The sequence below is a fragment of the Aspergillus chevalieri genome, chromosome 2 (genome assembly GCF_016861735.1).
Source record: "Aspergillus chevalieri M1 DNA, chromosome 2, nearly complete sequence".
NCBI lineage: Eukaryota > Fungi > Ascomycota > Eurotiomycetes > Eurotiales > Aspergillaceae > Aspergillus > Aspergillus chevalieri.
The window spans coordinates 3,569,935-3,590,808 of record NC_057363.1 but is presented as its reverse complement, the minus strand read 5'-3'; the positions used below and the strand labels follow the sequence as shown (position 1 = coordinate 3,590,808).

Sequence of the window (20,874 nt, the reverse complement as noted above, 5' to 3'; positions counted from 1 at the left end):
TACACAGATGGGTCCAAAGAAAAGGAGGACACTGCTGCAGGCGCTGGCTGGGTAGGCTACTGGGGCACCAGTACGATCAAGATCCTCTGTGGGCACAGGAAGCTCCCCAACCAGGAGGTATTTGATGCAGAGGCCCACGCGGCCCTGCTTGGCCTACAGGCGGCCCTCAAAGACCCCAGAACCCGATACGCAACAGACATATACATCTGCCTAGACAACTTGGAAGCAGTACAGCAACTCCAAGGCCAACCCAAAGGATCAAGTCAATCAACATTCATGAACTTCCAAAAAGCCGCCCAGATTTGGCCACACTGCCCCAGAGCACCTGGCATACAATCAGGCACAGTACAGGTGAAATGGGTCCCTGGACACACAGGCATCAAAGGAAATGAAGAGGCGGATAAGGAGGCCAAGTTGGGCTGCCATGCTCCCTTTGAGTTCCCTCTACCACCTGCCTCAATAGCAGCCGCCAAGCGGGCAGCCCAGACAGTGCACTGGCAATGCTTTGCACAATTCTGGGCAGAGAAGGCCCCCAAACGATATAAGGACCTTGGTATAGGAATAGAGAAGCGGCCACCAGAGCTCCATCTTCCCCGAGCAGCTCTGGGCCGCCTCCTAGCAGCCAGAAGCGGGCACGGCGACTTTGCAGAGTACCATGAGCGCTTCAAACATGACAATGCCCTGTTGACATGCTCATGTGGCCGCAAAAAGGAGCCCTCCCACTTCTATTTCTGCCGAGAGGGTCGCAAAGCAGCGGCACATCCTTGGGGCCAACAACGAGTAGTGGATATCCTCACCAAAAAGACCGGTTTCACTGCATATGCAGATTGGCTGGATAGATCACATTTCTATACTGCCATCTGTAAACGCCATTAAGATGCTAAATGTGTCAAAGTTGGGAACCTCTAGGGCTTACCTCTGGTTCCCTCCTCTCCTTTCCTCCTTCCCCTCCTCTTCCCCTTCTTCCCCCCCCTCTTCTTCTCACTTCTCCTTGTTTCCATATCAAGAAAACTCGAAGATGCCTAGATTGCTTTTAACAGCTGTGAAAACCCAAGCAGCTCCCCGCGCGGGGAGCTACCTGTATTTAGATGATAGATGGTAGTTTAGCTAGGAGATAGGCAGTTCCGATCTGCCCGTCGTATGTCCCGCACCGGGACCAGGGCTTTTCCGCTTCCGAGGCTCCCAAGGAGCCGTGGAGGCGTGGAAAGACCCGACCCTCGACGTTAAATAGAGACACACACACACACACACTACTACTACTACTACTACGAGTCCATGCATCATGGCGTGCTGGTGCATTGGTAGCCACACTGCTCACCTTGGATGTTAGTAGTGCATTTGACAATGCTGCACATGAACGCTTGATCCATAACCTCCGGAAACGAAGGGTCCCCATCAATGCTGTCAACTGGATAGCGAGCTTCCTACACCACCGCATCACAGATATTGTACTGATGGAGGGTGCAACACGCCAGTTTACCACAAACACAGGCATACCCCAAGGCTCACCTCTCTCTCCAATTCTTTACCTGTTCTACAATGCAGACCTAATCGACCGAATACATGAGGCTTACCCTGGAAAAGCTATGGTGACTGGCTACATTGATGATATATGCATACTTGTCTGGAGCCAAGCTGCTGCAGCTAACTGCCGACGTCTTGAGCAAATACACAAGATAGCAGAACAATGGGAAACTCAACATGCCTCCAAGTTCGCCCCAGCAAAATATGGCCTGATACATCTATGGCGGAAGGTCCGAGGTGTTCCTAGACCCTTGAGCTCAACCAATGCTTCAGTCAAAGTGCAAGGGGTAGAGGTTAAGCCAGTGCCTACCCTTCGCTACCTTGGTGTCCAGTTAGACCAGCATCTCACCGGCATGAAGCAAATTGAACACGCCCAAGTTAAAGCAACTGAAATGATAGCAGCGCTCCGCTCCATAGCAGGTTCAACCTGGGGAATCACCCTATCCCATCTCCGCCAAATGTACACAGCAGTGTTGTGGCCACAGATCACATTTGCCAGTTCCACATGGTTCATACGGGCTGGATGGGGCTTCAAGGCAGCAGAAAATGCTGCTAGGAAAGCCTTGGAATCTATCCAGCACAAGACCCTCTATAGGATTGCTGGTGCATTCAGAACAACCTCTCGAGCTGCTTTAGAGATATGTCTCAACATACTTCCTCCAATGATTGCACTGGAACGCGCGGCTAAAGAATCATATCTCCGGATAGCCACCTCTCCCCTTATGGCCACCCTCATTGAGATACGCCACTCTGGCCAACGACCAGCACCAAAGAATGCATGGGAACGACGGCGACACATGCAATGGGCCACCACCCCAGGACACGACCCTCTGACATCACCGCTAGAACGGTGGGGACGGCGAATTGCAATCCCTCAGAACAGACTGGAGGTTATACACCCACATGTGACCCCTCCATGGTGGTCAGGTCTGGAATCCCACATAGCAGAAACTCGGGAAGATGCCTTAACAGCTCACCAAGCCGCTGTACATAGCGGCGCTGACATCATTGCATACACAGATGGCAGCTTGACAGAACAGGGAGTTGGGGCAGCAGTGGTTTCACCTCTAGGGCGCCAGGCAGTTCACATTGGCTTCCCAGCTACTCATACTGTATATGCAGCGGAATTGCGAGGCATAGAGATGGCTCTCACCCAAATAGGCAACATGTTCAGACTGACATCACAACGTTCCCATCGGGCCTATACAGCAATCATCTTTACAGACAATCAGGCGGCAATTCAAGCATGTTCAGCTCCAGGAAGGTCTTCTGGCCAATATATCCTGAGCAAGATTACACGCACTGCATCTCAACTACAGGAGCGCGGCTGGGATATACAGCTGTATTGGCTCCCGGGTCATGAAGGCATCTATGGCAATGAGTATGCTGATGCTCTTGCAAAAGAAGCCGCTAACTCCCCAGCACCCAACCCCAACGGTGTGGAGGAGCTCACTCTCAAAGCTAGCATCCGAAGAACCCTCCGCATAGAAGCAGCAAGTGCATGGAAGTCTGAATGGGCTACCTCCACCCATGGGAACTCCCTCCGTCGTCTATGGAAAGAACCCTCAAAAGCACCGATGCAACTATATCAAGGCCTACGAAGAGCCGCCACATCAGTCCTCATTCAAATGCAAACTGGGAAGATTGCGCTGGCTAGTTATCTTGGCACCTTTAACGCTATGGAATCAACTGAATGCTCTTGTGGACGTGGCCTTCAAGATATACGCCACGTTCTCCTCCACTGTACAAACCAGGCAGGACCCCGGATGCGCCATCTTACACAGGGATCAAGGCGGGAGCTGGATTACCGGGCCTACCTAACACAGCCAGACCTGGTACCAAAAGCAGTGCGCTTCATGCTTGAAACAGGCCTCCTAGGCCAGTTTCAAACTCTACCAACCACATACCGAGTCACAACAACAGACTTGGGGCAACCGGCAGCATAGCGCAGCCGAGGTTACACGCTTGCAGAAGTAGGGAAGGAAACGAGACAGTATCCAACAATCCCATGGATCTTCGTGGCCATGGGAACAGCAGCACGAAAACCAGCAGCACGGGATATACAACAAGCGGAATGAGATATCAGGATATGTGTATAAAGGCGACGATGTACATAGAGACTACCATTACGGCGGCTTACCCGGCTGCCCCGCAGGACCTGCCGCCACTCGGCCTATAGGGCTGACAGATGCGTGTATGAATAATAATAATAATAATAATAATAATACAGCGCCCGAACAGGTTGAATATTGTTTTTAAATACTCAGGAATTGGGCCCGCTCCCCCAGGGGGCCCAGGATATTAGGAAACTCAGGTACCCAACTACCCGGCTCTATTAAGCCAATAATATATTTCCATGAGCGAGCCCACTGATATCTAATTGGATATCTAGTATGCAGCTCCATAGGAAAAAGCAACTATTTTGCCCAAGTACACCTCAGCAACACTTCCGCAGAGAAGGCCTTTGATATATTCTACTGTAGTAAAGCCTTCTACCTGGTAATCTATCCTATGCCCTTTTAACCTGGTGTTTTTATCTAATGTCTCAGCAATCAGATCCCTTTCTTTCCTCCCAACTTGGGAGTGAGGATAACCCTCTATTCACACCAACAACACCCTCTGAAAGCCAGACTTGCAGTAATCTAGAGCTTCACCTACCTCCTCCAGTCCCATCATCACTACGACGCTCAACCGATCGCAAGAAAGCATGGGTTATCTTTGATGAGATGGATAAGAAAGCATTTCTTGATTGGTGGTTTAAAACACAGTTTGGGTCAACTGAGGATATACAACGACAGATTAAATGGGATGGAAAGAAGCTAAACACAGAGCTTTGGTCTGATTTTAGCCATGTGGCCCATTACCAGACAGGTGAGCCCAAGGTTATGTGTAATTCCTGTGGGAATACCCTGAATCATCCAAACTATCGATCAACGGGCACGAGCACCATCAAAAAGCACCAAGCTTCATGCAAAAAGGCACAGCTTCATGGGAAGCGGCCAAATATTCAGCAGCTACTACAGAATGCAGTATTTCTTCTATATATCCTATATTAAAGATATATAGTTACTGATCCATCCTACTTTATAGGCCCGTCGCCCATCTTCTGAACCCTTTTCTCATGATCGATGGCTCCAGCAGCTAGTGACTACAATTACCACCCTACGGCTCCCATTTGCAATTGTTGAACACCCTGCCTTCCATGACCTAATCCAGCTAGCCCAATCAGCACCCTCTGTTCCAGAACCTGTTTCTCGCAAAACAATACAGCGTCGACTTCAGATGATCTCTCACAATCGGCAGAAAAGCATGCTTCAAAGCTTACCTCCACAGGCTAAGCTATCAATTAGCCTGGACTGCTGGACATCCCCATTTTGTCAGGCATTTATGGCAATTACAGGCTATTTTATTGATTCAAACTGGGAGTATCGGGAGGTATTACTTGGTTTTGAACCACTGTCTGGCCAACATACTGGTCTCAACTTAGGTGGTGTCCTTTGGGATATACTCCAAAAGTATGATATTGAAGACCGTATTCTTGCTATTACAACAGACAATGCATCTAATAACAGCACATTGGTTGAGAGCCTATATGATATACATGGCTCATTCATCATTCAAACTCCCTGCCTTGCACATGTGATGCAGCTCGCCCTAAAGCAGCTACTTGGTCAGATGAAGGCAGATCCAAAGAATGAGGCTATTGAGACAGTTTGGTCTGATGATCTTGATAAATCTGCTCAAAAGACTGCTAAAAAGAGTGGTGATATTGCCACTACCTTGCAAAAGGTAGGTTTTCTGTAGCCTTTTACTAATATCTGCTAACCTGATCACTCTTTAATTAGGTCCGAAATCTTGCTGTTTTTATTAATGCAAGCCCACAGCGCCGAGAAATATTTAAGGATCTCCAACCTGACCAGCCTGCTCAACCCAGTCAGCCCCGGCCCCCTCGTTTAGTCCCAATCCAAGATGTTCGAACGCGTTGGAATTCAACATATCTTATGCTGCGCCGTGCTAAACGACTACAAATATATTTTGATCGCTTCTGCACACAGAATTCCTATAATCATCTGAAGTTATCTTCAGATGAATGGCGACAGGTGGATTACTTGATCACAATTCTCCAACCATTCTTCCAATTTACTGAGGCCATCTCAGTGTCCAAGGATGTGACTATTTATATAGTCTTTAGTGTTTACAACAAGCTTTTTGGCCATATTGAATCTTCAATCCGAAAGCTACAGCGAAAGAAAATTGGATGGAAGCAAAAGATGCTTGCAGCACTGAATTCATCTATGGATAAACTGCATGAATACTACGCCCTAACATGCAACAAGGAGCTTGGTGAGCTTTATGCAATTGGGACTATTCTTTCACCTCAGAATAAGCTCCAATATTTCCAAACAAAGGATTGGAAGGATCAGAAAATTGACTATGCAGCCCTCTATCATGAGAGTCTTAATGATTGGATCAAACCCTACCGGCTCTCTGAGACTCAACAACCTCCATTGCAAATTCAGAAATCAACCCATTCCAATATGCTTTCCTTACTACTTTCTGAAAACCAAACAGAGATGCCAGCACCTACCGTCCAAGGTGAAGTTGATCGGTACTGTGATAGTGGTAGGTCTTGAATCGAATCCTATTTATCTGATCTTGATCTAATTTTCTTTAGCAACACTACCTAATGGAACCTGCCCTCGGCAGTTCTGGAAGCATCATGAGGCTGAGTACCCAACTCTAGCAGCTCTTGCCTGAGATATCTTTTCAGTCCCAGCAAGTGGTGCAGGTGTTGAATGATTATTCAATTCTACTCGTGATATTTGCCACTACCGGCGAGGATCTTTAAAAGCAACAACAATCAAAGATCTGATATTATTCATGTGTGCTACAAAGTTCGATATTGAAAAGAAGGAGCTGGCATTTATACAAGATTATGCAAAAACAGATGGGATTGCTGCACTACAGGAGGAAGCTAAAGTTCAACAGTCTAGTATTGATTCTGCTGATCTTATTAGTGATGATGAGGAAGATGAGATAGATGATGAGAGTCAGCCCACAGTGCTGCTTGGAGAGGATAGCACTGCTTCAAAGAGACAGAGTAGTGTTCTATCTGAAGATTCTGCAAGTGAAGATGAATCACTTCTCCCGCAGGTGCTTGCAAGGCCTCGTAGGTCTCAAAAGAGACCAAAGAGATTCGACGACTTTGAATTGATATAGTACTGCTTTATTTATGACATTTTTCCAGTAATGAATATGAACTTTCTTCAGAAATCAGTCTATCGAAGGAAATATTTATCATGAACTTATGAATATGAATTCACCTGAGCATTGGTAATATTCAGGACTACTGGTTATTAGATTACTAGTTTAATTACTTAAAAAACCACTACCATTGCATAAATTATGCAAGTCACGGGATTACTATAATTAGTAAAAAGTTGGGTATTTGGGTAAATTCTTGGGTATACCCAGATGGGTCTTGGGTACAGACCTTATACCCATACCCAACACTTGGGTAAGAGATTCATACCCAAGAACCACTTGGGTCTACCCAAGGGTATACCCAAATGGGTATACCCAAGGACAATGTCCAGGCCTAGGAACAGCCAGTCATGAGCCAGGTCAATTTTCCACCACAACAATATTCCAATAAACCGCACGAGTTGCATGCAGCCAGCGCTACACCACACGCATATGAACTAAGCTCCGATAAACACAACTCGCCCGCACATGAGCTGAGCTCCCATAATCACGACTCGGTTGCACATGAGCTAAACTCGGATAATCAAAACTAGACGAATTGAATCGAGTTGATTGAGACATTATATGATTTGGAGTATTGGTAGGACGATAGAAATTGTCCTAGAAATGACTTGGATACTACCATGCAAGGCTTTCATGTATCTAATTTAGTCCGCATCAATTTCCACAGCCAACAGCAGGTTTGGCAAGCCAATCCACCTATCAATCCGATTCCTTGCCACACGGTATACATATATTATTATTGTTGTTTAATCAGGTTTATTGTCCATATCGAGCCCTGAAGCTACGACAGACCATATTCCATGAACCCGAGGCCAGCAGCTACTCTGCAGCCTCTTGTCCCTTTGAGTTCCTGAGGTTAGACCTCGGCAGGCCCATACCCACCCATGGGCGGGTAACGGGTAGTTTCCGGGGGTTCGCAGCGGGGCTTTCACCCCAGCTTTCCCACCTCCCCTCGATCTATTACCCATATCTCGCAAGCAAAGTTCACGGTCCCTGACAATGGCGTTTGCGAAATAGGTCAGAGACCTGATGGATATTGTCTTTCTGTTTGTACGACGCTCCCCTTCCCACACACAGTGTTGTAACTAATCGGCTGCTTTGGATCAGGGACCACAATCTTCGACTCACGGATCTCCCCAGGTAACAGAAAACCGGCTTTGATGTTTGCGAGCAACGGGGATCCTTCTGACTCCCACATCCTTAGACCAGTCTCATAATTTTGAAAAACGACAGCTTCTCCATGCTGATCTGTCGGGGTGCCGGTACACAGCACCGAGCCAGAGTAACCTCCCGCACTGTCCACATCATCCTTAGACCGCCACAGCATCGCAACAGCCTGGTCACTCGCTTCACGATCCCAAACATACTCACTACCTAGCAGGACCGAATTCGCCACTGCGGGCGATACCTTTGTCGCTTCAACTACTCTCCAGTTTTGTGCCTGAGCATTGAGAGCCACAGTATATAGTGGCACCCCCGCAAGGACTTTTTCGTACGGGGCCCATGCGGAGATGATAGCATGCCCGGCAGGGCTCACCACTTCAGGTAGAGTTTCTCCCTCGATTAAAGAGAGGTCATGCCGGTACCCGACTGGAAACGGGAGTATAGGGCTCGGGTTGTCGAATCAGTGGGTAATCGTCCCGACCTATGATAATGTTGAGTATGACTCCTTAAGGAGAGTGTATGGCTCTCGGATGAGGAATACCTTTGTGTTCATTTTAAAGAGCAGAATATCCTTGCCCGTCGGATTATTGGACAGGCTCTGCTCCGATACACCGTATGCGCGAGAATCCCGGTCTAAGTGGGGATTTCGGAAACGATAGAGTGCGTTCTTTGCCCGAATCACCCAATCTGCAACACGCATAAGAACCACCGACAACGCAGGATTGCGCACATAAGCGTGGGTCACCGTCGTTAAAACCGTGTTTCCTCCTGGCAATTTCAACTTCAACCCCAAACACCCAACTGATTTTGCCTCTGTATCCGAGACGACTGCACCCGATTCGATATTCTGTGCTGTTGCACTAAACGTTGCCGTATCTAGAAGTACAACAAGCCCTCCCACCTCACCCGGGTAGCCGAGGTTGTGGGTCCGCTCCACATCTGCGATGCTATTGAACAACATGCGAAGGAATCCTGCAATCAGTAACTGGGCCCCGATTGCTTTCGGGAACAGGATGCGCAACGACTCCAGGTCTTGTTCTGTCAGAAATCTTCGTGGGTTGATCTGTCCCTTCACCAGGCTCTGCGCCAGTATGAACTGTGCTGCTGGGGCCGGTATGAGAGGGCTCTTCAGTGGATAACCTGCGGGGAGAATATGGATGTCCAGCCCGCCAGCTGTGATGTCAGGTACATTGCATGATATCAACCAAATGCGTCTACCGAAGGGCGAAGTTGTGATATATACGATTGAGGCTTTCGATAGGGATCTATGATGCGTTCGGAGGAGTCTCTCGTTGTCCCTTGTAGTCATCGGCTCTAATCCAGCCCGCAAGGATGCCCTCTCACCAGTGCCCCACTCCATTGAATCGGTTCCTGTCATGTTAGTGGCACAGAGCGCTCGCCTCTTGGTTTGGTTGGCATACTTTGTATCAGACGGTGCTCCCATTCACGCTTCTCCGCCTCCGGGCGGCGGTCCAGATCTTGATCAGCGTCATCGACAGCCGGGTACGGGTATGTGGTATGACTGCTCTTGAGCCGTTTGATGTCCATTTTCGGAGATGATTGCAAAGATAACGATCCTTGGTTCTTGAGAGTTCTCGGTATCGACAAGATGCCACCTATTCGTGAAAGTGCCTTCCGCACCTTCCTGGGAAGATGTCACTACTACGTATCTCACTTTCCCAAGTCTAGACCGCTACCGTTTACAGCTGCCGACATTTCTGCATCTATTATGCCATTATGTCGGAAATCATCGAGGGACAATCATTTCCATTTCCATATCTCGGAATACAGTGCTTATATGGCATTTAGGGCATCCGTCTCCCTCCTGACGGCAAGAAAAATCACCGAAGCTAGTCCTCAACTTTGGATGACAAAGACAAAACCCGCTCCAACCACGAAACATCTTTCACTCGCTCATCGACAAGCGATAAGCTATACTGATCAAGCAAACGCGCAAAAAAAGCGCCTTCCTCTCACACCAATCATGAACCTCTTCAATTACCCGTGTCCCCTGCCTCGTCCATGGCCACAATACCATCATCCAGCAAAGAAAGGTTCCCTTGCTCCACAGCTCCGCCTCGCAAACCAATGTGTTTTATGTCGATGCTATTTAACATGCCCTTACTATCTATAGCTGTGACTTGTGTTGCCCTCAAGATAGAACACCCCGAATGAGGCACTCTGTGTACAAACAACGACATTTCTCCGCCACATACCCAGGCCTCTGGTCTACACACCAGCAATCTTGCTAATGAATAATCAGCGCCAAACAACGCCAACTTAATCGCCTTCCCTGAATCATATATCATGCATGCGAGTAGTGCCTTGAGCCACTAGTGGAAGCGTTGAGCCTGCATGATCCATATTCCCGGCTGCATGTGGCGAGTCCACGACAACGTCCGGAGTTTTATTGCTTTGTGCATCGTTCCCAGTTGCATTCCTTGAAGAGTGCCGTCCACTTGACAATTCTCTGTGAGGTTGCGACGGGGTGGGGACCACTAATTCTGGAACTTTTTGCTGGATTCGTCGTGTGCATAATCTTTTCACTTTACGCGACCACCCACACTTCAGTCGAAATGCTTTAGCCTGGATGGCTGTTCAAGGCTGATGAACACCAAACTATTGTGTATATTCCTTTTCAAATTCAGACCAATCCAGGGATTTATGACCTTCAAGCCAGTCTAACAAGTGGCTCTCCTCATGGAGAGACCAGGGGCGAGAACTGGTCTGGGAGGGACATATAGTGTTGGGTAGATCTTGGTGCACCAGAGGCATATTAGTACTGTCACGGGACGCTTCTTCGAAGTTACAAACCCTGCCATTATGCGCTTTTTCGGAGACTAGTACACTACCTTCGTGCGGATCCAGAACAGTCACGCCAGTATTGGTGTTAATGCATTCATCGGCTGGCGCTGGACCTGATTGAGATGAGTCCAGGGGAACATCTGTCGCGAGTGGGCCATGAGATCTTTGAGTTTCAGATAAAGGGCTTGGACAAGAACTGCTATGGAACATATGGAATGTCTCCTTCAGGGAATGAAGCAGTTGGTTGTTATGTTGAACGGCTATGTAGGATATGAGCCACCAGTCTAAACTGCAATTTGGAAGACGGTACAGTGACAATCCCACCTTGTAAAGCCTATTGGTTCCAATCAGACACTTCCGCAATTGCAAGCTCAACTGTCTCCAGTTCTTCCTGTACATCTCTTGGATCCGGCCACGGATTGAGAAGCTTTTGAAAAATACCGGACTGGATAATAGCATAATCGGTTTCTGATATTTGGACCAGCAGCCCTTGCATAGGGAAGCGGTATGTACCATCATCAGTGTATTCAACCTGGCCATAATCGAATTCACGGATAACATCAACCCAGCTGAGTATGTTACTGCCTTGAGCATTGTCAGTTTCAGCCAGGGGCGGACTGCAGGTACCGAACAGTTTGTTGAACTTCTCTTCCACAAAATCGCTTAATAGAGGAACATCCAAATACCGTGCCAGGCTCTCTCCCCGACCAAGCACAACCAGGTAAGTGGCCGACAGTTCTAAGCTTGAGAGCGGTGGCTCCGACACCTCCAAATGCCGTAGATGAACATTTTTTTGGCGAGCCAGGAAATTCAGGTTGCAGTGCTGGGCCTCCGACTCTGGAGCCCACCTATAAGTAGGGTCAGGCACCAGCATCCATCCCGCAGTATGCACACATGGCGAAGATGAGGTTTGCTTAGAGCACCCAAAAGATGCGGCCCTCAAGTATTTAAACACACCCCCAATTCTATGTGGACAGTTAATGTCAGTCCAAATCAAATGAGCTTTGACCAAGGGTAGGCACTAAATGCATGTGAACTAAGCTTCCGCGACCAAATCGAAGGTCCAAGCTCAGCTGATCGGTAGCGCTAATAGTAAGCTTGAGTCGGGATGAGTTAGATTGTTGGAGTTTTAATTAAAACAACCGCGCCAATTAATGGGCTTTGTGTCTCACTTTCCCTAGCGAAACTCATTCGCGGGAACGGATACAGTCGCGCTTGAGGACCTTGATAGTATCCTAACCAAGTCTCGCACGGGGATTGCGGCGCAGTTGGCGTCCATTGGCACAGCGGTTAGAACGGTCCATTGATTCGCTGAACCACTCGGTCGGGATCAAATGTTTGGTAAGCTGCCCGGAACCAGCGGAAAGTGGATACTCGGCGTGTTGGGCTATCCTGTTCCTATATTAAATGAACGGGAATTCCCGGATCCACTTCGTGATTACACGAGGACGGTATGGAAGAGATAAAAACAAATCCCTTCTGTTGGTGCTGAAATTTGGTTGCTGCATTTCAATTATGCATTATGTCCAATCGGATAGCAGAGTCTGAGCACGATCCTGGCATGTTTGTTATCTAGTTAGGCTCCGAGGAAAAGTCCAGTGTCTCTGTAGATCGCTCGAAGAAGACCTGGAACCTCCATCTAAAATACCAAGTTTGTTTGGCAGGGAATCTTTCAAGCAGGTCACTCATGATTCTAGTTCAGGGATAGTGCCGCATCACGCCGCTTTTGGTGTTGTACCCAGCGGGTCACGTGCCTCACCGCCCTCGCTTTCTGCCCGGTAGTTATAGTTAGCCTTAGCCGATAGGCCACCAACCAATCAACCATCCATCACACACTAAAATTTGGGGCCGCTGACATGCCGACTCAACGCATCCGCTGCGTCTATAAAAGCCCGACATCTCTCCCTCAAAGGACCACACACTTTCTCTTCCCTTTTCCTTTCGCCTGTCTGCCTCGCCCGGTGCGCTGCCCTCTTACCAAGATGCCGCGTTACCCGACGATTTGCCCTTTTTCAGTATGGCGCCGTCCACTCTCCTCAGGGTGGCCGACGGGTCACCTGGATGATTGAGACATTGAGACCTTGTTACTGTCGCTTTATTGAAAATTGACCTATCCACTTCACCCCTGACGCTGCTGCTTACTAGTGCAGTTATGGGTTCCTTCAAGCGTCGTCCGCCAGCTGATCAGCGACTTTTGAGTTTTTGGTTATTGCGTCCAGCCATGCCATCCTATTTGGGCTTTCCCTCAGATATATATCTACTGTAAGTATGCTTTTGTGTTAACTACTGTAGCTCGGAATGATGTTGTCGTCACTATTCGGAGTGAATAGAGGAAGAACTCTGATTGAGAAAACTATCTGTCATAAGGCCTATTTATAAACAACCTGCCGGCCACCAACTAACTACTCAAGGAAATCGTTGCGAAAGAAGGTTAAAGAGTCAGAATGAGTGCGGAGTGCATAACATATGTATGTGCAGGCTATAGTCAATGGATGCTGGCTGCATAGCCGTAGTCCTCCGATGCTCATTTTTCATCACACCTGTACATTTACATTTTCGGGCAGCAGTAAGTCGTACGTTTCGCATAGATGGGGACTAAAGCTCTGATTGGTCAATTGGAGCGGCCGACACATCAAACGGCTTCATCCATATACGGAAGTCGACATTTCACCACACATATACACATACTTAAGTCGTTAAACTACTGGATATTATAAAATACAGCCTTTTGTGGATCCCACTTGAGGTCCATGCAACCCTTTGGGGCCGACTCGCCGGGGCTGTTTGTCATGATTGGACTTTTCTTTCCCAAGTGGAGCCACAAGAGGGGTGTGATATTTGGCGGGCGCTGAATGCATTAGAGCCTAGTGTCTGTCTCAAAATGTGCAGTTTAGTTCGGCTCTGCCCATGTCGATCACGTATTGGACGATCCCACCGATCAAATTATATCGCCTCGTATTCTGCCGAGCGTGGACTCTGTGGACCCGGTGCTGCTCCCAATTTCCGTCCCCCAAATCTTACAGAGAACCGGGCGCTTAGATAACAACTAATAAACCGAATCCCTCACTTCTCTCCTCTTTCTTTCATTTCATCGCGCCATACACGTCAGTTTTGCAACCTAATGCATTCGCAAGCTTCCTCAAGATCTCGTTATGCTCGATCGCGAATCGTGACAGTCGCCCTCCTGGCACTCCTCTTCTCGGCAGCACCGTGCCATGCAACCTGTTACTACCCGGACGGCTCAGCCGCGACTAGCATGGAAACATGTCCTGGCAGCAAGTCGTGCTGTGGTAAAAACGAGGCGTGTCTTTCGAACGGGCTATGTTTTGGAGCTGACCTAGGCGTCATTTATCGCGGCAGCTGCTCAGATAAATCGTGGCCTATCGCAGACTGTCCGCGCGCATGCTACACCGGTTCGCTTTCTCTCAAATCGCTTGCATCCATTGTAAACCCGCATTGTTCTCGCTGACTGGATTTTGGCTGGACACAGAAATCCCAAACTCATATGCTAATCTCTTTCAATGCCCCGGCAATGGCGATTGGAAAAATATGACATGTAGTAGCAGAGGCGATGCAGAAACCGCGTGCGGAGTCGATGCTGTAGGCTCGTGGGAATGGGTTTCCGGTGGCAACGTAACGTCAAGCCAGAACGGTGTCTCGACATGCAGCGACGTAGCCACACGGACGACGAACCTGACAGATTCAACAAGCTCGACGCAGACAAGTTGCCCGGCTTGCACAGGTCCCGCGAGCCAGTCGTCTAGCCACTCTACAGTTGCACTTGGCGCTGGGCTAGGCGCTGGGCTAGGTGTACCTCTATTGATATCAACGGCGCTCTTGATTTATTGCATGGCCGCGCGGCGACGATTACTGTCCAGTCCACAGCGGCAGATGAGCATGAACCAGCCAATCACCGGACAGTCAAGAGATCCCCCTTCTGAGTTGAATGGGGACACATACGTGGCTGAATTGGGCTCTAAAGACACTCGCTTTGAACTGCAAGGATAGTGAGGCTTTTCAACTTAAATTATAACTTGGTGCCATACGCAAAAGTGCAGCAGAACGATATATATATATAATTATTCAGTTGGTATGCCGAACTCAAAGTGTGTAACACGGCCGTTGTCGTGTACAATAGGAGGTAGATGAAGACGAACGCTACGATTGAGTAGCCGCAAAGTTCACCTCACTTCCCCAGTTTTATCGGCTCCCTGATAATAGAATTGGCCAAGTCCGCTATTCAGTCATTTTGAGAGTTGGTTGTGCACCCTGAGCTAGGCGCCGTTGTTAACCCGAACATCATGGCCACCAGGTCAAACTCGACTGCTGAAATAACCAATATCTGGGATCACAAGCTTCGACATGGTGTTCCGATTTTCGCACGGCGTGCGCGTGATGCAGAACTGCTTGCCCCCGATGTTCGCCGACACAGTCTGCCATGGACGAAGGCCGACGACGCCAGGGCGTGGCTGGAGGTTCTTCTCGCCGTCCGGGGTGGTGAAGACGCGTCTGCCATCGAGCAGTTGGCGGCCCAGGGGATCGAGATTGTCGACGTGGTCTTCATGGCTGAGGAGGACGGCGTCGATGGGGGGCAGTTCGTGGATTTGGACAGCTGGGCCATTGATGCTGCGTAGGGTTGCGGTCGGAGGTTTACCGGTGAAGCCCCATTCGTGCAGGTTGGGGGCTTTGGACCAGCCGTCGTATATGTATTCCGAGCCTGCTGGGCAGAAGACCGGGTCGGTGAGGAAGTTGATGCCGTCGATGGAAATGATGGCGGTTGCCGTGGAGATGTGCGTGATGGTCACGCTGCTCTTGGTCAAAACCATGGTGGATGCTGGGGTTTTGAATTGGGAGGTGAAAAATAGAAGGGATTTGATATGTGTGGTTTCGAAGAGAGGGATTCTTGGATGAAGTAGGGTCGATTGAACATGGGAAGAAGATCCTTTTTATATCTTGGTTGGCAAGAAAACCGCTGGAATAATGGCATTATCCCACAGCAGTCTTATGATTACTGACCTGGGTAACAATTCATAATCAAACATGTAATCAAAAAATTTATATTGTGGGATAGTTATGGCGATGTTCCTATTCACAAAAGATTATATACTGGTATGAAACAGGAGTAGACTAATGTGACAAGCAAATTTCTCATGGCTCAACCAATGGAATCGCAAAAGAGGTCTGAATTACTGTATAGCTCCTATCTGGCAATTTGTGAGGGGCAAGCTGACTAATACAAAACAATCGGCAATTTAGATAGTCCACCTCCGAGCTATGGATTCCGACAAATCCTGTTAGTACCCAGCGGGTCACGTGCCTCACCGCCCTCGCTTTCTGCCCGGTAGTTATATAGTTAGCTGAGCCGATAGACCACCCATCGAATCAACGACGCTTGCCCACTAAAAGGTTATGAGCCCTCTTGCTCTATAGTGAGAGACCATTCTTTTAGAGGTTTTTTGTTTGGTTCCTTTAGCGTTTGAATCTCTTGCTAGACTAATCAGATTGCGCTATTTGTCTGTGAGAATTCATAGCTATCGTACGCTCCGATATCCCCTGAATTCAACCGCTTTTCACCACCTCCCGAAGCAACGTTGTAAAATTCGCCAATATGCCCCCAAAGAAGAATAAAATGCCGGCAGTCCTCCAGCAGGAGACGCCTCATACCATACGCCACCATTCTACCAATCCTGATGCTGAAACTGTCATGGATATCAACGACCAAACTCATGTAAATCCCGCCGATTACCCAATTCCCAATACACCACCCGGTCAAGGGGGGGACCAACCGCAACCTCAACCCCAGGAATTTGCCTATATGAACGCCAAAGGAGCCGCCCAGCCGGCTGATACCCAATCAGAACACCAAACTAGCCGATCGGAAACCACAGATGATCGAGATGAGATCATTCGTGTACTTCGTGATGAAGTCGATACCCTCCGCCAGGCTAGACAGCCTAAGCATACATCATCTGGAGGGGGTAGTCAACTTATGGAGCGACTATCAGAACTGTTTGAGCGATCAGATAGTCGGTCAGCGTTTGAACATGAACAAAGACGAATTCAACAAGAAAAGCAGGAAGTCCGAGAGGAAGAAAAGAGACTTCATGAACTTGCAAAGACTCACTGGTGAGATACTTGACGCCTACAAGGCCGGGATAACTATTCCGAATGGAGAAAGAACCTCCTATTTGATGCTGACTATATTGGCGCCCGAGATGTTTTACTTCGCCCCAATAATGTCCCTAAAGACACACCACTGCAGTTAGCTCAATATACCACATCCAAGCAGCTGCTACATACCCGAATTTTAGACCGCTTGACCCTCGATATCCTCCATCAAGTCCATACAGACCATACTCAACACCCAAGCGAGATCCTATCACATTTAGATACCATTTATGGTGTCTCACCTGCAGAAGAACGCCTGCTTCTTGTCAAAACGCTCATGAATTTGAAACCGAATGGCAACACTGTTGCAATGATGCGGCAGTGGCAACGTATAACCACTGAGATAGAGCGAAAAGGATATGATGTCTCAGAGATATGCCATGACATAGGCATCATCCTTTTAGGTGACTTCCAGCGCTCATTCGTCCGTACTCAGTTGGATAATCTTTTCGCCGGCTCAAAAAGAAACCGCTTTCATGAGATGGATATGGCCGACGTGATTGACCAAATAGAAAGCCGTACACCACCTCCACCACACACATATCGACAGCTCTCATACACAATTTATCGACAGGATCCCTGGAATCCCAGTCACCCAACTTCCAACCCAGCCAATCGTGGCACACACAAGGGGGGGAGCTCTCAACCTAACTCCCTGGGCTCCAACACCTCTAGCGAATCATCGTTGCCTAATAAACGATTACCCCTCTGCTCTCATTGCAAACGAGGCCCGCATCCACTGGATGATTGCTGGATACTTCACCCAGAGAAACGGACCCCACCGAAATCTGACAATCCAATTTCGACATCAAATAACTCTAATACAACGCCGAGGAAGCCGGATGGCTTCGCCAATCTAGCCCGTTCAACCGCCAACACAGATGATTGGGTACTAGATACTGGTGCCACCTGGACTATCTATGATGATCAATCAGCATTTGTCAATTACATGCCACTGACGACAACGTCGACTGTTGGACTGCCAGATGGCAGCACTCATAAGGTAGAAGGAATTGGAACCATTCACCTACCCATTGGAGAGCACGTGGTAGAGTTGAAAAATGTCCGATATGTGCCTGCACTACACACACGCCTTCTTTCATTTAACCAGCTCGAAAAGCAAGGCTTTCATATTCAGCTGACTGCTGAAAAGCCTTACTGATTCTGGATAATCAGTCCCAATGGCTCTGCTTTCCTCATCTACAGAACAGTTGAAGATGACATGTTCGACCGTCTAGAGGCTGAGAAAGGTGTAGCATATGCAGTCAATGACACCAAGGAAACCGATGAAAATAAATCAAGGAACTTGACGCCAAATAGGCCTCCTCCAGCCCCCATTGAACACTGGCATCATCGCCTATCCCATATGAATCAGCACGATCTACAATACCTACATTGAATTGGACGAATCAATATTCAAGGAAAGAAGCTCCTACCCACCTGTGATTACTGTCGCCAAGCAAAGACTACAAGAAGAGTAGGCAATGGGCTGACACCCCGTGCCACCCAACCTGGCCGGCGTTTGCATGTTGATATTTTTGGTGGCGGCCTAACACTAGGCAAGCCATCTGACGACGATACCCCTCCTGCAAACGGCAAATACAGATATGTCATGATCCTTACTGATGACGCCACTCGAATTCGATGGCTATTTCCTCTTCAAAATCGCGATAAACCCAATCACACCATCAAGAACCATACCGACTGGCTTGCAAAAATAGGCTATCAAGTAGCCTATCTGCGAGGAGATGGTGAATTCTTCAAGAACCCCCGAGATTGGCCTGGCATAAAAATTGAACCATCTGCTCCATATTCACCCTGGCAGAATGGTGTTAGTGAGCGTGGAATTCGGATTCTTTTGGAGCGCACTAGAGCCGTTTTGTATGCATCAGGCTTGCCGCGCCGTTTTTGGCTAGATGCCTTAATGGATACAGTGCAGAAAGCCAACTATCTGCCCACATCAACCCCTTTGTTCAATGATCCAACACCGGATGGCAATATCCTAAACGAGCACATCAAGAAGTCAGCCTTTTATATCCCTGCGGAAGCTTGGGAAAACCGCCCAATGAATATAGCTTACCTCCGCCCCTTTGGTGCCAAAATATGGTATCATCGCCATGGCACTCAGAAACCAGAAGATAAAATAGATGCTCGTGGAGCATCTGGCATACTTCTAGGTCATCGAGCGAGCAACATAGCTCTGGCTTGGGACCAGGAGAAAAACACCATAATTGACGTGCCTGATGGGCACGTCGATGAGGGAAAAGTCTCACTTAGCAACCCGTCATTCACTGAGCCATCAGTGGCTCTACACGCTCCATCAACCAATCAACAAGAAGCACCCCAACAACCTTATTCGAACAACACCCAATCTTATTCAGACGACATCATGACACGCCCTGCCAAAGGATTCGCTGCGTACACAGTTGGTGCTACATCTCGAGATGTGCCTAAGACACTGAAGATCGCTCTGAATTGAGATGATAAAGCTAAATGGTTGCACGCAATGGAAAAAGAGATTGCAAAGCTAGAAAGCAAAGGGATCTTTGAGCTTGTCCGCATTAGTGATATTCCGAAAAACAAGCGCATATTCCCTGGCAAATGGGTGTATGACAGCAAGGAAGATTATGAGCCCACAGATGACCGATCTTATAAAGCCCGATGGGTGATTCTGGGCAATCTTGTTGAGAAAGATGATATGCAGTATGACTACTGCAAGTATGCCCCTGTTGTATTTGCAGCCACCACTCGCCTGCTCTTTGCTTTAGCTGCAGCACATGGATGGCATCTGCGGAAATTTGATATCGCCGTAGCCTTCTTGAATGGGCTACTAATGGATGAAATCTACATGCGTCAGCCAATTGGATTTGAAGAGGGCGATGGCCTCGCCTGGAGGCTAAAGAATTCAATATATGGCCTTACCCCTGCAGCCCGCATATGGTATGACACCATGACTGCAGTATTTCACCGCTTGGGCTTCAAGACATGTCCATATGATGCTGGACTCTTCATTCATCAAACACGCCCACATCTTTATATTACCACCCACGTCGATGATTTTCAGCTTGTCGCTGAGCGTGCTGAGGATATTGAATGGACGAAGAACGCCCTAGCCAATGAATGGGAAGTCAAAGATGTTAGCGATATGACATACTATCTTGGCATGGAAGTGAAGTCCGAAGACGGCTGTATTTACCTCAATCAGCGCGAATATATCAAGGAACTCATCAAATCATTTGGCCTTGAGAAAGCTCACTCACAGCCTACCCCCCTACCGACAGGTTTGATGATAGATGATCTACCCGACAGTACCATCATCACCCGCGAATACCAACGTGGTACTGGGAAGTTACAATGGCTCGCAGTGAAAACCCGACCTGACATTGCTGAGGCAGCTTGCCTATTAGCCCGTTTCAACACTGCACCAACCAGGAAATGTTGGAACGCACTTCTTCATGTCATACGTTACCTAAACGGGACTATTGATGAAGGTCTCATCTATTACCCGCATACACAAAGAACCGTCACTGCCCAGCTGCAGGGATTCTCGGATTCCAACTGGGCAGGCCCCAACTCAGACCGGAAGTCGATTGGCGGATATATCTTCCTATTTGGTGGATCGCCTATCTCCTGGCAATCAAAGCGCCAGACCTGCGTGGCGACAAGCAGCAATGAAGCCGAATATATGGCTGGCTCTGAGGCAGCCAAGGAAGCTGTTTGGCTTCGCCGTCTTTGTTTTGAAATGGGCCTGATTGGCCATGAAACTCCACCACTAGAGCTCTATATGGACAATGAGGGCGCTATTGCGTTAACTTCAACAGAAGGAACTAAACGCTCGAAGCACATCGACGTGCGATTTCATCATGTACGAGACCTGCAAGCTTTAGGCCTAGTCAGCGTTGAAAGCATTCGCTCCAAGGAGAATCCGGCAGATGGACTTACCAA

The 20,874-nt window shown here is 48.3% G+C and overlaps 4 protein-coding genes across 4 annotated transcripts; 1 reads left to right on the top strand and 3 right to left on the bottom strand.

The window, feature by feature from the left end:
* Positions 1–8,437: 8,437 nt before the first annotated feature.
* On the bottom strand, positions 8,438–9,504 carry ACHE_21250S (uncharacterized protein; the record flags this gene model as incomplete). Its single annotated transcript, XM_043275313.1, has 2 exons — positions 8,438–9,327; positions 9,378–9,504. The coding sequence occupies 2 exons, from the start codon at positions 9,502–9,504 to the stop codon at positions 8,438–8,440; spliced, it is 1,017 nt and encodes a 338-aa protein (XP_043134314.1).
* A 1,591-nt stretch (positions 9,505–11,095) lies between these two features.
* Positions 11,096–11,635, bottom strand: ACHE_21249S (uncharacterized protein; the record flags this gene model as incomplete). Its single annotated transcript, XM_043275312.1, has 1 exon — positions 11,096–11,635. The coding sequence occupies one exon, from the start codon at positions 11,633–11,635 to the stop codon at positions 11,096–11,098; it is 540 nt and encodes a 179-aa protein (XP_043134313.1).
* Positions 11,636–15,074: 3,439 nt separating this feature from the next.
* Positions 15,075–15,793, bottom strand: ACHE_21248S (MBL fold metallo-hydrolase; the record flags this gene model as incomplete). Its single annotated transcript, XM_043275310.1, has 2 exons — positions 15,075–15,703; positions 15,778–15,793. 2 exons carry the CDS (start codon positions 15,791–15,793, stop codon positions 15,075–15,077), a joined length of 645 nt encoding a protein of 214 aa, XP_043134312.1.
* A 576-nt stretch (positions 15,794–16,369) lies between these two features.
* Positions 16,370–16,891, top strand: ACHE_21247A (uncharacterized protein; the record flags this gene model as incomplete). Its single annotated transcript, XM_043275309.1, has 1 exon — positions 16,370–16,891. The coding sequence occupies one exon, from the start codon at positions 16,370–16,372 to the stop codon at positions 16,889–16,891; it is 522 nt and encodes a 173-aa protein (XP_043134311.1).
* Between the last annotated feature and the right edge of the window lie 3,983 nt (positions 16,892–20,874).